Consider the following 16,390-nt stretch of genomic DNA (forward strand, 5'->3'; position numbering starts at 1 on the left):
TCTCTCTGTCTCTCTTTCTCTGTCTCTCTCTCTCTGTCTCTCTTTCTCTATGTCTCTCTCTCTTTCTCTCTGTCTCGCTCTTTCTCTCTCTTTCTGTCTCTCGCTCTCTCGCTTTCTGTCTCTCGCTCTCTCGCTCGCTCTCTCTGTCTCTCTCGGTCTCTCTCTGTCTCTCTCTCTCTCTCGCTCTCTCTCTCTCTCTGTCTCTCTCTCTCTGTCCATCGTCCATAACTTACCCCGGCAGCACAGATAGCAACCCACCGACAGTTCAAGGACACCTCCCTCCCTCCCTCCTTCTCTCCCTCTCTCCCCCCTCTTTCCCTCCATCCCCCCTCCCTCTATGCTCCTGTCTGTGCGGTAGCATAGGGATGAGCTTCAGCAGTTATCTCTCCTCCTCTCTAGCGTGGCGATGGAGACACTTTATATCTTCTCTTCCTCCCTGTTAAAGTCTGGTTCTCCTGTTAAAGTCCTGTTCTCCTGTTAAAGTCCTGTTAAAGTCCTGTTAAAGTCCTGTTCTCCTGTTGAAGTCATTTTCTCCTGTTAAAGTCCTGTTCTCCTGTTAAAGTTCTTCTTTTAAAGTCCTGTTCTCCTGTTCAAGTCCTGATCTCCTGTTAAAGTCCTGTTCTCCTGTTAATGTCCTGTTCTCCTGTTCAAGTCCTGTTCAAGTCCTGTTCTCCTGTTCAAGTCCTGTTCTCCTGTTCAAGTCCTGTTCTCCTTTTAAAGTCCTGTTCAAGTCCTGTTCTCCTGTTCAAGTCCTGTTCTCCTGTTAAAGTCCTCTTCGAGTCCTGTTCTCCTGTTAAAGTCCTGTTCTTCTTTTAAAGTCATGTTCTCCTGTTCAAATCCTGTTCTCCTGTTCAAGTCCTGTTCTTCTTTTAAAGTCCTGTTCTCCTGTTCAAGTCCTGTTCTCCTGTTCAAGTCCTGTTCTCCTGTTAAAGTCCTGTTCTTCTTTTAAAGTCCTGTTCTCCTGTTCAAGTCCTGTTCTCCTGTTAAAGTCCTGTTCTCCTGTTGAAGTCCTGTTCAAGTCCTGTTCTCCTGTTCAAGTCCTGTTCTCCTGTTAAAGTCCTTTTCTCCTGTTAAAGTCCTGTTCTCCTGTTAAAGTTCTTCATTTAAAGTCCTGTTCTCCTGTTAAAGTTCTTCATTTAAAGTCCTGTTCTCCTGTTAAAGTCATTTTCTTCTTTTAAAGTCCTGTTCTCCTGTTCAAGTCCTGTTCTCATGTTCAAGTCCTGTTCTCCTGTTCAAGTCTTGTTCTTCTCTTAAAGTCCTGTTCTCCTTTTAAAGTCCTGTTCTCTGTTAAAGTTCTTCTTTTAAAGTCCTGTTCTCCTGTTCAAGTCCTGTTCTCCTGTTCAAGTCCTGTTCTCCTGTTCAAGTCTTGTTCTTCTTTTAAAGTCCTGTTCTCCTTTTAAAGTCCTGTTCTCCTGTTAAAGTTCTTCATTTAAAGTCATGTTCTCCTGTTAAAGTTCTTCTTTTAAAGTCCTGTTCTCCTGTTCAAGTCATGTTCTCCTGTTCAAGTCATATTCTCCTGTTCAAGTCCTGTTCTTCTTTTACATTTATTACATTTTTACATTTTAGTCATTTAGCAGACGCTCTTATCCAGAGCGACTTACAGGAGCAATTAGGGTTAAGTGCCTTGCTCAAGGGCACATTAACGTCATTTAGCAGACGCTCTTAGCCAGAGCGACTCACAAATTGGTGCGTTCACCCTATAGCCAGTGGGATAACCACTTTACAATTTGGGGGGGTAGAAGGATTACTTTATCCTATCCCAGGTATTCCTTAAAGAGGTGGGGTTTCAAATGTCTCCGGAAGGTGGTGAGTGACTCCGCTGTCCTGGCGTCGTGAGGGAGCTTGTTCCACCATTGGGGTGCCAGAGCAGCGAACAGTTTTGACTGGGCTGAGCGGGAGCTATGCTTCCGCAGAGGAAGGGGAGCCAGCAGGCCAGAGGTGGATGAACGCAATGCCCTCGTTTGGGTGTAGGGACTGATCAGAGCCTGAAGGTACAGAGGTGCCGTTCCCCTCACTGCTCCATAGGCAAGCACCATGGTCTTGTAGCGGATGCGAGCTTCAACTGGAAGCCAGTGGAGTGTGCGGAGGAGGGGGGTGACGTGAGAGAACTTGGGAAGGTTGAACACCAGACGGGCTGCGGCATTCTGGATGAGTTGTAGGGGTTTAATGGCACAGGCAGGGAGGCCAGCCAACAGCGAGTTGCAGTAGTCCAGACGGGAGATGACAAGTGCCTGGATTAGGACCTGTGCCGCTTCCTGTGTAAGGCAGGGTCGTACTCTCCGAATGTTGTAGAGCATGAACCTGCAGGAGCGGGACATCGCCTTGATGTTGGCGGAGAACGACAGGGTGTTGTCCAGGGTCACGCCTAGGCTCTTCGCACTCTGGGAGGAGGACACAGCGGAGTTGTCAACCGTAATGGCGAGATCATGGAACGGGCAGTCCTTCCCCGGGAGGAAGAGCAGCTCCGTCTTGCCAGGGTTCAGCTTGAGGTGGTGATCCGTCATCCATACTGATATGTCTGCCAGACATGCAGAGATGCGATTCGCCACCTGGTTATCAGAAGGGGGAAAGGAGAAGATTAGTTGTGTATCGTCAGCGTAGCAATGATAGGAAAGGCCATGTGAGGATATGACAGAGCCAAGTGACTTGGTGTATAGGGAGAAAAGGAGAGGGCCTAGAACTGAGCCCTGGGGGACACCAGTGGTGAGAGCACGTGGTGCGGAGACAGCTTCTCGCCACGCCACTTGGTAGGAGCGACCGGTCAGGTAGGACGCAATCCAGGAGTGAGCCGCGCCGGAGATGCCCAGCTCGGAGAGGGTGGAGAGGAGGATCTGATGGTTCACAGTATCAAAGGCAGCAGACAGGTCTAGAAGGACAAGAGCAGAGGAGAGAGAGTTAGCTTTAGCAGTGCGGAGAGTCTCCGTGACACAGAGAAGAGCAGTCTCAGTTGAATGACCAGTCCTGAAACCTGATTGGTTTGGATCAAGAAGGTCATTCTGAGAGAGATAGCAAGAGAGTTGGCTAAAGACGGCACGCTCAATAGTTTTGGAAAGAAAAGAAAGAAGGGATACTGGTCTGTAGTTGTTGACATCAGTGGGGTCGAGTGTTGGTTTTTTGAGAAGGGGAGCAACTCTCGCTCTCTTGAAGACGGAAGGGACATGGCCAGCGGTCAAGGATGAGTTGATCAGCGAGGTGAGGTAGGGGAGAAGGTCACCGGAGATGGTCTGGAGAAGGGAGGAGGGGATGGGGTCAAGCGGGCAGGTTGTTGGGCGGCCTGCAGTCACAAGTCGCAGGATTTTATCTGGAGAGAGAGGGGAGAAAGAAGTCAAAGCATAGGGTAGGGGCAGTGTGAGCAGGACCAGCAGTGTCATTAGACTTAACAAACGAGGATCGGATGTCGTCAACCTTCTTTTCAAAGTGGTTGACGAAGTCATCCACAGAGAGAGAGGAGGGGGGGAGGATTCAGGAGGGAGGAAAATGTGGCAAAGAGCTTCCTAGGGTTAGAGGCAGATGCTTGGAATTTAGAGTGGTAGAAGGTGGCCTTAGCAGCAGAAACAGATGAAGAAAATGTAGAGAGGAGGGAGTGAAAAGATGCCAGGTCGGGCGGGGAGTTTAGTTTTCTTCCATTTCCACTCCGCTGCCCGGAGCTCTGTTCTGTGAGCTCGCAATGAGTCATCAAGCCACGGAGCTGGAGGGGAGGACCGAGCCGGCCGGGAGGATAGGGGACACAGAGAGTCAAAGGATGCAGAAAGGGAGGAGAGGAGGGTTGAGGAGGCAGAATCAGGAGATTGGAGGGAGAAGGATTGAGCAGAGGGGAAGAGATGATAGGATGGAAGAGGAGAGAGTAGTGGGAGAGAGAGAGCGAAGGTTGCGGCGGCGCATTACCATCTGTGTAGGGGCAGAGTGAGTAGTGTGGGAGGAGAGCGAGAGAGAAAAGGAAACAAAGTAGTGGTCGGAGACATGGAGGGGAGTTGCAGTGAGATTAGTAGAGGAGCAGCATCTAGTGAAGATGAGGTCAAGCGTATTGCCTGCCTTGTGAGTAGGGGGGACGGTGAGAGGGTGAGGTCAAAAGAGGAGAGGAGTGGAAAGAAGGAGGCAGAGAGAAATGAGTCAAATGTGGACATAGGGAGGTTGAAATCCCCCAAAACTGTGAGGGGTGAGCCATCCTCAGGGAAGGAACTTATCAAGGCGTCAAGCTCATTGATGAACTCTCCAAGGGAACCTGGAGGGCGATAGATGACAAGGATATTAAGCTTAAATGGGCTAGTGACTGTGACAGCATGGAATTCAAATGAGGAGATAGACAGATGGGTTAGGGGAAAAATTGAGAATGTCCACTTGGGAGAGATGAGGATTCCTGTACCACCACCCCTCTGACCAGATGCTCTCGGGGTATGCGAGAACACATGGTCAGACGAGGAGAGAGCAGTAGGAGTAGCAGTGTTTTCAGTGGTGGTCCATGTTTCCGTCAGCGCCAGGAAGTCGAGGGACTGGAGGTTGGCATAGGCTGGGATGAAGTCAGCTTTGTTGGCAGCAGAACGGCAGTTCCAGAGGCTGCCTGCGACCTGGAACTCCACGTGGGTGGTGCGTGCAGGGACCACCAGGTTAGAGAGGCAGCAGCCACGCGGTGTGGTGCGTTTGTGTAGCCTGTGCAGAGAGGAGAGAACAGGGATAGGCAGAGGCATAGTTGACAGGCTGTAGCAAATGGCTACAAAAATGCAGAGGAGATCGGAATGAAATGAGCTAAGCATCTGGGAGAGGAGAGAGCAGGGCCTCCCTCACCAAAAACTTCTACCTCAGAAACTAAAATTGTTTCACTGAACCACCCGAACAAAAACTCTCCCAACTTCCACCTTTAGAAATCAGAATTGTTGTGAACCACAGCGGTTCAATGTTTAAAGGAATAGACTCAACCCACTTTATTCAGCTAGCTAACTATGACACCATAGCTAACTAGCAAGCTAGCATCCAATAACAATAACACACCGTTTAGCACCAACACTTGGTCACAACAAACCACCAATAGTGTGATAACACACTAAACAGATCATTCGTGTCTGTGTCAAGTTCCTTTCATGATGCAGCAATGATTAAACGTTGGCTAGCTAGGACAAGTATATTGTAGTTAGCTACTACAGTACTGTTAGCTGGTCGTGTTGGGTAGCTAGCACTGGCCACTGTGTTGACTTTGTTTGAAGAACAAAGTCCTGTTCAAGTCATGTTCTCCTGTTCAAGTCCTGTTCTCCTGTTCAAGTCCTGTTCTCCTGTTAAAGTCCTGTTCAAGTCCTGTTCTCCTGTTGAAGTCCTGTTCTCCTGTTAAAGTCATTTTCTCCTTTTAAAGTCCTGTTCTCCTGTTAAAGTCATTTTCTTCTTTTAAAGTCCTGTTCTCCTGTTCAAGTCCTGTTCTCCTGTTCAAGTCCTGTTCTCCTGTTCAAGTCTTGTTCTTCTCTTAAAGTCCTGTTCTCCTTTTAAAGTCCTGTTCTCTGTTAAAGTTCTTCTTTTAAAGTCCTGTTCTCCTGTTCAAGTCCTGTTCTCCTGTTCAAGTCCTGTTCTCCTGTTCAAGTCTTGTTCTTCTTTTAAAGTCCTGTTCTCCTTTTAAAGTCCTGTTCTCCTGTTAAAGTTCTTCATTTAAAGTCATGTTCTCCTGTTAAAGTTCTTCTTTTAAAGTCCTGTTCTCCTGTTCAAGTCATGTTCTCCTGTTCAAGTCCTGTTCTCCTGTTCAAGTCCTGTTCTTCTTTTAAAGTCCTGTTCAAGTCATGTTCTCCTGTTCAAGTCCTGTTCTCCTGTTCAAGTCCTGTTCTCCTGTTAAAGTCCTGTTCTCCTGTTAAAGTCATTTTCTCCTGTTAAAGTCCTGTTCTCCTGTTAAAGTCATTTTCTTCTTTTAAAGTCCTGTTCTCCTGTTCAAGTCCTGTTCTCCTGTTCAAGTCCTGTTCTCCTGTTCAAGTCCTGTTCTCCTGTTCAAGTCTTGTTCTTCTCTTAAAGTCCTGTTCTCCTTTTAAAGTCCTGTTCTCTGTTAAAGTTCTTCTTTTAAAGTCCTGTTCTCCTGTTAAAGTTCTTCTTTTAAAGTCCTGTTCTCCTGTTCAAGTCCTGTTCTCCTGTTCAAGTCCTGTTCTCCTGTTCAAGTCTTGTTCTTCTTTTAAAGTCCTGTTCTCCTGTTAAAGTTCTTCTTTTAAAGTCCTGTTCAAGTCCTGTTCTCCTGTTCAAGTCCTGTTCTCCTGTTAAAGTCCTGTTCTCCTGTTAAAGTCATTTTCTCCTGTTAAAGTCCTGTTCTCCTGTTAAAGTTCTGTTCTCCTGTTAAAGTTCTTCTTTTAAAGTCCTGTTCTCCTGTTCAAGTCCTGTTCTCCTGTTCAAGTCCTGTTCTCCTGTTCAAGTCTTGTTCTTCTCTTAAAGTCCTGTTCTCCTTTTAAAGTCCTGTTCTCTGTTAAAGTTATTCTTTTAAAGTCCTGTTCTCCTGTTAAAGTTCTTCTTTTAAAGTCCTGTTCTCCTGTTCAAGTCCTGTTCTCCTGTTCAAGTCCTGTTCTCCTGTTCAAGTCCTGTTCTCCTGTTCAAGTCTTGTTCTTCTTTTAAAGTCCTGTTCTCCTGTTAAAGTTCTTCTTTTAAAGTCCTGTTCAAGTCCTGTTCTCCTGTTCAAGTCCTGTTCTCCTGTTCAAGTCCTGTTCTCCTGTTCAAGTCCTGTTCTCCTGTTCAAGTCCTGTTCTCCTGTTAAAGTCCTGTTCTCCTGTTAAAGTTCTTCTTTTAAAGTCCTGTTCTCCTGTTAAAGTTCTTATTTTAAAGTCCTGTTCTCCTGTTCAAGTCCTGTTCTCCTGTTCAAGTCCTGTTCTCCTGTTCAAGTCTTGTTCTTCTCTTAAAGTCCTGTTCTCCTTTTAAAGTCCTGTTCTCTGTTAAAGTTATTCTTTTAAAGTCCTGTTCTCCTGTTAAAGTTCTTCTTTTAAAGTCCTGTTCTCCTGTTCAAGTCCTGTTCTCCTGTTCAAGTCTTGTTCTTCTTTTAAAGTCCTGTTCTCCTGTTAAAGTTCTTCTTTTAAAGTCCTGTTCAAGTCCTGTTCTCCTGTTCAAGTCCTGTTCTCCTGTTCAAGTCCTGTTCTCCTGTTCAAGTCCTGTTCTCCTGTTAAAGTCCTGTTCTCCTGTTAAAGTTCTTCTTTTAAAGTCCTGTTCTCCTGTTAAAGTTCTTATTTTAAAGTCCTGTTCTCCTGTTCAAGTCCTGTTCTCCTGTTCAAGTCCTGTTCTCCTGTTCAAGTCTTGTTCTTCTCTTAAAGTCCTGTTCTCCTTTTAAAGTCCTGTTCTCTGTTAAAGTTATTCTTTTAAAGTCCTGTTCTCTGTTAAAGTTATTCTTTTAAAGTCCTGTTCTCCTGTTAAAGTTCTTCTTTTAAAGTCCTGTTCAAGTCCTGTTCTCCTGTTCAAGTCCTGTTCTCCTGTTCAAGTCTTGTTCTCCTTTTAAAGTCCTGTTCTCCTGTTAAAGTTCTTCATTTAAAGTCCTGTTCTCCTGTTAAAGTTCTTTTTTTAAGTCCTGTTCTCCTGTTCAAGTCCTGTTCTCCTGTTCAAGTCTTGTTCTTCTTTTAAAGTCCTGTTCTCCTGTTAAAGTTCTTCTTTTAAAGTCCTGTTCAAGTCCTGTTCTCCTGTTCAAGTCCTGTTCTTCTTTTAAAGTCCTGTTCTCCTGTTAAAGTCCTGTTCTCCTGTTAAAGTCCTGTTCTCCTGTTCAAGTCCTGTTCTTCTTTTAAAGTCCTGTTCTCCTTTTAAAGTCCTGTTCTCCTGTTCAAGTCTTGTTCTTCTTTTAAAGTCCTGTTCTCCTTTTAAAGTCCTGTTCTCCTGTTAAAGTTCTTCATTTAAAGTCATGTTCTCCTGTTAAAGTTCTTCTTTTAAAGTCCTGTTCTCCTGTTCAAGTCATGTTCTCCTGTTCAAGTCCTGTTCTCCTGTTCAAGTACTGTTCTTCTTTTAAAGTCCTGTTCAAGTCATGTTCTCCTGTTCAAGTCCTGTTCTCCTGTTCAAGTCCTGTTCTCCTGTTAAAGTCCTGTTCTCCTGTTAAAGTCATTTTCTCCTGTTAAAGTCCTGTTCTCCTGTTAAAGTCATTTTCTTCTTTTAAAGTCCTGTTCTCCTGTTCAAGTCCTGTTCTCCTGTTCAAGTCCTGTTCTCCTGTTCAAGTCCTGTTCTCCTGTTCAAGTCTTGTTCTTCTCTTAAAGTCCTGTTCTCCTTTTAAAGTCCTGTTCTCTGTTAAAGTTCTTCTTTTAAAGTCCTGTTCTCCTGTTAAAGTTCTTCTTTTAAAGTCCTGTTCTCCTGTTCAAGTCCTGTTCTCCTGTTCAAGTCCTGTTCTCCTGTTCAAGTCTTGTTCTTCTTTTAAAGTCCTGTTCTCCTGTTAAAGTTCTTCTTTTAAAGTCCTGTTCAAGTCCTGTTCTCCTGTTCAAGTCCTGTTCTCCTGTTAAAGTCCTGTTCTCCTGTTAAAGTCATTTTCTCCTGTTAAAGTCCTGTTCTCCTGTTAAAGTTCTGTTCTCCTGTTAAAGTTCTTCTTTTAAAGTCCTGTTCTCCTGTTCAAGTCCTGTTCTCCTGTTCAAGTCCTGTTCTCCTGTTCAAGTCTTGTTCTTCTCTTAAAGTCCTGTTCTCCTTTTAAAGTCCTGTTCTCTGTTAAAGTTATTCTTTTAAAGTCCTGTTCTCCTGTTAAAGTTCTTCTTTTAAAGTCCTGTTCTCCTGTTCAAGTCCTGTTCTCCTGTTCAAGTCCTGTTCTCCTGTTCAAGTCCTGTTCTCCTGTTCAAGTCTTGTTCTTCTTTTAAAGTCCTGTTCTCCTGTTAAAGTTCTTCTTTTAAAGTCCTGTTCAAGTCCTGTTCTCCTGTTCAAGTCCTGTTCTCCTGTTCAAGTCCTGTTCTCCTGTTCAAGTCCTGTTCTCCTGTTCAAGTCCTGTTCTCCTGTTAAAGTCCTGTTCTCCTGTTAAAGTTCTTCTTTTAAAGTCCTGTTCTCCTGTTCAAGTCCTGTTCTCCTGTTCAAGTCCTGTTCTCCTGTTCAAGTCTTGTTCTTCTCTTAAAGTCCTGTTCTCCTTTTAAAGTCCTGTTCTCTGTTAAAGTTATTCTTTTAAAGTCCTGTTCTCCTGTTAAAGTTCTTCTTTTAAAGTCCTGTTCTCCTGTTCAAGTCCTGTTCTCCTGTTCAAGTCTTGTTCTTCTTTTAAAGTCCTGTTCTCCTGTTAAAGTTCTTCTTTTAAAGTCCTGTTCAAGTCCTGTTCTCCTGTTCAAGTCCTGTTCTCCTGTTCAAGTCCTGTTCTACTGTTCAAGTCCTGTTCTCCTGTTAAAGTCCTGTTCTCCTGTTAAAGTTCTTCTTTTAAAGTCCTGTTCTCCTGTTAAAGTTCTTATTTTAAAGTCCTGTTCTCCTGTTCAAGTCCTGTTCTCCTGTTCAAGTCCTGTTCTCCTGTTCAAGTCTTGTTCTTCTCTTAAAGTCCTGTTCTCCTTTTTAAAGTCCTGTTCTCTGTTAAAGTTATTCTTTTAAAGTCCTGTTCTCTGTTAAAGTTATTCTTTTAAAGTCCTGTTCTCCTGTTAAAGTTATTCTTTTAAAGTCCTGTTCAAGTCCTGTTCTCCTGTTCAAGTCCTGTTCTCCTGTTCAAGTCTTGTTCTCCTTTTAAAGTCCTGTTCTCCTTTTAAAGTCCTGTTCTCCTGTTAAAGTTCTTCATTTAAAGTCCTGTTCTCCTGTTAAAGTTCTTTTTTTAAGTCCTGTTCTCCTGTTCAAGTCCTGTTCTCCTGTTCAAGTCTTGTTCTTCTTTTAAAGTCCTGTTCTCCTGTTAAAGTTCTTCTTTTAAAGTCCTGTTCAAGTCCTGTTCTCCTGTTCAAGTCCTGTTCTTCTTTTAAAGTCCTGTTCTCCTGTTAAAGTCCTGTTCTCCTGTTAAAGTCCTGTTCTCCTGTTCAAGTCCTGTTCTTCTTTTAAAGTCCTGTTCTCCTTTTAAAGTCCTGTTCTCCTGTTAAAGTTATTCTTTTAAAGTCTTGTTCTCCTGTTAAAGTTCTTCTTTTAAAGTCCTGTTCTCCTGTTCAAGTCCTGTTCTCCTGTTAAAGTCCTGTTCTCTTTTTAAAGTCCTGTTCTCCTGTTAATGTCCTGTTCTCCTGTTCAAGTCCTGTTCTTCTTTTAAAGTCCTGTTCTCCTTTTAAAGTCCTGTTCTCCTGTTAAAGTTATTCTTTTAAAGTCTTGTTCTCCTGTTAAAGTTCTTCTTTTAAAGTCCTGTTCTCCTGTTCAAGTCCTGTTCTCCTGTTAAAGTCCTGTTCTCTTTTTAAAGTCCTATTCTCCTGTTAAAATCCTGTTCTCCTGTTAAAGTGAGAGAGGCCAGTGGTCCGCTCAACTGCTCCGGCCATGACCCACATCCGCTCACAGACGCGCACACACACACACACACACACACACACACACACACACACATCATCCCCGGTCCATTCAGTACAGAACTAGTGGAAGAGAGCTGCCAAGTGAATGCGGGGGAAAGGCTGTCAACAATAACCTGCTTTCTATCAACCCTTTGGCCCCTACACACACACACGCACACACACACACACAACCATCCGCTCTTCTATAGTGGATGGTTACAGGACACTGCTTGGTAGATGCAGTGGTTTAGTGGCGACTGGCTCAGTGATGCTTCCGCCTCCTATAGGCAGAGAGAACAGCTTCATATACAGACCTCCATTAACACAGGAGGGGCTGGAGCACTGACCTTTTACTGGATCAGCCACAATACCAATCACAAACCAATCAGATCATTCTCAAAGTAGGACAGCATTTCCATCGGGGGAGAGTCTTAAGTGGAAAAAGCCAATCAGTTTGATATTAAGGAGAACTTGAGGTTTTCCCTCCTCTACATAAGAGCTGTGTGTGACTGGGATGTTGATGGGATGTTGTGTGTGGATGTCGGAGCTACCGTGTAAGTTCATACCAGCAGTTAACCCTCATGTTCTAGAACATCCTCCAGAGATCTGGAACCCCCTCCACAGTAATCTAGAACACTGCAGTGAGGATTTCAATCTCTGGCCTACAGATGGCCTGCTCTACTTGCCTACTGTTACTGTGTACGTGCAGCAGTATTGTATTTATCATGGATCCTCATACAGTACAGGTGGACACCAGATGACTCCTAACATCGCTCACCTTACAGCTATAGAATGTCTGACACTTTATGATAATCATATAGAATTTTCTAGTTGATTTATCTATAAAATCCCTTCACAACAATAACATTTAGGGAGGTGGTTGCTGTATGTTTCAGCTGTTTGATTCATCAGTGAACACCTTGGTTTCATCTGTGTCCTCATCTGATATACATTTGATTTGTTTTTGTTTTTATAGATTAAAGCTAGAGTCCTTAATTGAAACGATAACAATGCGGAGCACCCCGCCTCTGTTTCGGTAAAAAGATGAGGGATGATCAAATGTAATATATACAGTACCAGTCAAAAGTTTGGACACACCTACTCATTCAAGGGTTTTTCTTTATTTTTTGTAGAATAATAGTGAAGACATCAAAACTATGAAATAACACATATGGAATCATGTAGTAACCAAAAAAGTGTTAAACAAATCAAAATATATTTTATATTTGAGATTCTTCAAATAGCCACCCTTTGCCTTGATGACAGTTTTGCACACTCTTGGCATTCTCTCAACCAGCTTCATGAGGTAGTCACCTGGAATGCATTTCAATTAACAGGTGTGCCTTGTTAAAAGTTAATTTGTGGAATTTATTTCCTTCTTAATGCATTTGAGCCAATCAGTTGTTGTGACAGAAGATAGCCCTATTTGGTAAAATACCAAGTCCATATTATGGCAAGAACAACTCAAATAAGCAAAGAGAAACGACAGTCCATCATTACTTTAAGACATGAAGGTCAGTCAATACGGAAAATGTCAAGAACTTTGAAAGTTTCTTCAAGTGCAGTCGCAAAAACCATCAAGCGCTATGATGAAACTGGCTCTCATGAGGACCGCCTTAGGAATGGAAGACCCAGAGTTACCTCTGCTGCAGAGGATAAGTTCATTAGAGTTACCAGCCTCAGAAATTGCAGCCCAAATAATTCACAGAGTTCAAGTAACAGACACATCTCAACATCAACTGTTCAGAGGGGACTGTGTGAATCAGGCCTTCATGGTCGAATTGCTGCAAAGGAACCACTACTAAAGGACATCAATAAGAAGAAGAGACCTGCTTGGGCCAAGAAACATGAGCAATGGACATTAGACCGGTGGAAATGTGTCCTTTGGTCTGGAGTCCAGATTGGAGATTTTTGGTTCAAACCGCTGTGTCTTTGTGAGATGCGGTGTGGATGAACGGATGATCTCCGCATGTGTAGTTCCCACCGTAAAGCATGGAGGAGAAGGTGTGATGGTGTGGGGGTGCTTTGCTGGTGACACTGTCTGTGATTTATTTAGAATTCAAGGGACACTTAACCAGCATGGCTACCACAGCATTCTGCAGCGATACGCCATCCCATCTGGTTTGGGCTTAGTGGGACAATCGTTTGTTTTTCGACAGGACAATGACCCAAAACCTCCAGGGGGGGTGTTAAGTGGGGCTTTGGCTAGGTGGTGATTTGGGTTGAGATTAGTGCGTCTTTGGCTAGGTGATGATGTGTACTAATTGGAGAAGGCTAGGGGAGCAGCTAGCTAGCATGAGGTGGTTAAAACCTGCAGTGTCATTTCTCATTAGCAGGATTATAATGATTAGGTTCCCCTCAGTCAGGGCTACAGGAGAGAAGAGGAGAGGAGAGCCTTGCACTGGGTAGCTAGTTAGCCTAGCGCTCCACTGAGAGATATGCCCCATCCCTGACAAGATACAGGCAGACTGCTAATTGTACCCACTGTTTTTAGATACAGACAGAAATACAGTGGGCTGGGTCGACGTAGCTCTAAAATCAACATTTGTATCTATTTAACCCTTATTCCACCAGAGGCCATATGCATCAAGCATCTCAGAGTAGGAGTGTTGATTCAGGATCAGTTTTGCCTTTTAGATCATAGAACACTTTCTCGTTTACAGAAACGACCCAGGTCTGGTCAGGACTCCCAGCCCCTCCTGGGCTGAGCTGGTACCGGTGTGTTCATATCAACCAGGTTATGACCCAGGATCAGTTCTTACCATGGCCCTGTGATGTTTTAGGACTTTATTAAATAAATGAATAACATTTATTTACATTCTTTCATTTTTTGGTTGTAAAGTCTCTGTAGTTGTTTTATAGAGACATGTCTGAGGAATGCTGTTATTTTTACTCCACGTTTATAGCTCAGAGGTGCGCGCGTGTGTGTGCGTGCGTGTGCGTTTGTACACGTGTCTGTCTGTGTGTGTGACGTGTAATGAACATATTTATGGGAAGTGTTTTATAAGCTCCATGTGACAAAGGCAGGAAATGAAGGTTCCTGGTGCATCAGACACCAGAGCTTGCAACCCAAATGGGACCCTATTTGCTAAATAGTGCACTACTTTTGACCAGGGCCCTGGTTAGTAGTGCAGTACTTAGGGAATAGGGTGCCATTTGGGATGCAGCACAGGCCTCACCATGCAGTCTCCCAGCCAAACCAACCCTTACCAGGCAGCATGCTGCCCTAATCCCCACAACCTGCTCCACATTACCCCTCTAATCCCTTAACTCATTTCATCTAGAGACACGTCTGGAACAGGTAGGATTAAACACACTTGCCCAGTTGGGTGTGTTTTTTTCTCTGTCGTTCGGCCTCGCTCAAATACCTCCTTTTCTCCCTCCTCCCCTCCCCCCTCTCTCCCTCACCCCTCTCTCTTTCCCTCCCTCTCTCCCTCACTCCCTCACCCATCTCTCTTTCCCTCCCTCTCTCCCTCACTCTTTCCCTCCCCCTCTATTTGTCTCTCCCTCCCCCTCTTTCCCTCTCTCCCTCCCCCTCTCTCTCTCCCCCCTCTTTCCCTCTCTCCCTCCCCCTTCTCTCCCTCCTCCCTCTCCCCCTCTCTACCTCCCGTCTATAAGGCTGTGTTGTAATTTATGTTGCAGTTTATTGACGGCCGTCTGGCCAAGCTGAACGCGGGAAGAGGCTTCACTGACCTGTTCGAGGAGGAGATCACTGAGGGAGGCTTCTGTGGAAGTGAGTGGCACTACACTCGTCTGGAATGAGGCTCAACACCCTAGCTAGAAGATTCATCTTACAAAGAATAATTTTACTCAAACATCATTTGGTCTTACTTTTTAATTTCGTATTGAACCTTTATTTAACCAGGTAGTCCGATTGAGGTCAGACGACCTCTTTCCCAAGAGAGACCAGGCGCTATATGTTTGATACAGTCCCACAAAATATGTGTCATCATTCAAGTTTAATTCAAGTTATCAGTGTGTCTGATCACAATCACTTTCACGTCTCTGTGTCATTCATTATGTGTGCCTTTTGATGTCTTGCAGGTAATTCCAAGTCTTATCAACAGTGGGTGCACACAGTCAAGGTATACAAAGATATTATGCAAATAAAATAAATTGAAGGTATTCTATATTTAGTTTAGTCTATCTCCCTGTTTAGTAACCAAAGCAAACTGCAGACGCTAAGAATGTGTTTTCTGTGTGAGAGATATGATACATACAGAAAACACGCTGTCCGTACACACGGCTTATGTTTGTATGGTAATTCCAGATGTCTGTTGGGTTGTGTGTGTGTGTGTGTGCGCTGCTAAATGACAATTATGTGTTGTGTGTGTTGCAGAGAGGCGGAGCGCTGATCAACACTGCAGTGACTAAGGCAAGTCCAGCTGTGAAGACGGCCTAGAGAAGTCTGGATCTATAACACAGTCCCAGTCAGACCTCGGTCGAATACGAAGTCTGGATCTATAACACAGACCCAGTCAGACCTCGGTCGAATACGAAGTCTGGATCTATAACACAGTCCCAGTCAGACCTCAGTCGAATACGTCCCATATGTCCGAATACTGGAGCTGCTCTTGGTTTAGTTTGGAACCAATGGAATGGTCCCAAAAGCACAAACTCCAAGTCAAACCAAGCACACCTCACATACTTTCATATTGGTCAGACATAACATGTATTTGTCCCATGTCTGGTCCTAACCCTAAGATGTGTATTAAGTCATACAGGTTCTCACTCTGAATATCTGAAAGGTAGGGTATGGGATGGTGTTAGCTGGTAGATTCTGAATATCTGAAAGGTAGGGTATGGGATGGTGTTAGCTGGTAGATTCTGAATATCTGAAAGGTAGGGTATGGGATGGTGTTAGCTGGTAGATTCTGAATATCTGAAAGGTACATTATGGGATGGTGTTAGCTGGTAAATTCTGAATATCTGAAAGGTACATTATGGGATGGTGTTAGCTGGTAGATTCTGAATATCTGAAAGGTACATTATGGGATGGTGTTAGCTGGTAAATTCTGAATATCTGAAAGGTACATTATGGGATGGTGTTAGCTGGTAGATGTCATTGTTCTACTAGGACTGTTCTAGTATTGGTGTATGTATATGCATGTGTTTTGTGTATACATGTGTGTGCGCTGCTAAATGATCATTATGTGTTGTGTGTGTTGCAGAGAGGCGGAGCGCTGATCAACACTGCAGTGACTAAGGCAAGTCCAGCTGTGAAGACGGCCTAGAGAAGTCTGGATCTATAACACAGTCCCAGTCAGACCTCGGTCGAATACGAAGTCTGGATCTATAACACAGACCCAGTCAGACCTCGGTCGAATACGAAGTCTGGATCTATAACACAGACCCAGTCAGACCTCGGTCGAATACGAAGTCTGGATCTATAACACAGACCCAGTCAGACCTCAGTCGAATACGTCCCATATGTTCAAATACTGGAGCTGCTCTTGGTTTAGTTTGGAACCAATGGAATGGTCCCAAAAGTGAAAACTCCAAGTCAAACCAAGCACACCTCACATACTTTCATATTGGTCAGACATAACATGTATTTGTCCCATGTCTGGTCCTAACCCTAAGATGTGTATTAAGTCATACAGGTTCTCACTCTGAATATCTGAAAGGTAGGGTATGGGATGGTGTTAGCTGGTAGATTCTGAATATCTGAAAATATGTGTGTGTGTGTTGCTTGGGATGCCCTTTCCTTAGTGCAGTGTTGTATAGTTGGCTTGTCCAGCTGGGTAGGTTTTCATGTCCAGCTGGGTAGGCTTTCATGTCCAGCTGGGTAGGTTTTCATGATGGTTAGGCTTTCATGTCCAGCTGGGTAGGCTTTCATGTCCAGCCGGGTAGGTTTTCATGTCCAGCCGGGTAGGCTTTCATGTCCAGCTGGGTAGGTTTTCATGTCCAGCTGGGTAGGTTTTCATGTCCAGCTGGGTAGGTTTTCATGTCCAGCTGGGTAGGTTTTCATGTCCAGCTGGGTAGGTTTTCATGTCCAGCTGGGTAGGTTTTCATGTCCAGCTGGGTAGGTTTTCATGTCCAGCTGGGTAGGTTTTCATGTCCAGCTG

At 44.3% G+C, this 16,390-nt stretch overlaps 1 protein-coding gene across 2 annotated transcripts in view; it reads left to right on the forward strand.

Moving 5' to 3' along the window:
• The window catches only part of LOC121534086 (DENN domain-containing protein 1B), a 191,824-nt gene that overhangs the window by 154,301 nt on the left and 21,133 nt on the right, over window positions 1-16,390 (forward strand). For both annotated transcript variants that reach the window (XM_041840540.2, XM_041840541.2), the window contains 4 exons: window positions 13,965-14,055; window positions 14,367-14,407; window positions 14,662-14,697; window positions 15,494-15,529. In XM_041840540.2, coding sequence (XP_041696474.2) covers window positions 13,965-14,055; window positions 14,367-14,407; window positions 14,662-14,697; window positions 15,494-15,529 — 204 coding nt within the window. The remainder of the gene's footprint in view (window positions 1-13,964; window positions 14,056-14,366; window positions 14,408-14,661; window positions 14,698-15,493; window positions 15,530-16,390) is intronic.

The sequence above is a fragment of the Coregonus clupeaformis genome, chromosome 20 (genome assembly GCF_020615455.1).
Source record: "Coregonus clupeaformis isolate EN_2021a chromosome 20, ASM2061545v1, whole genome shotgun sequence".
Classification (NCBI taxonomy): domain Eukaryota; kingdom Metazoa; phylum Chordata; class Actinopteri; order Salmoniformes; family Salmonidae; genus Coregonus; species Coregonus clupeaformis.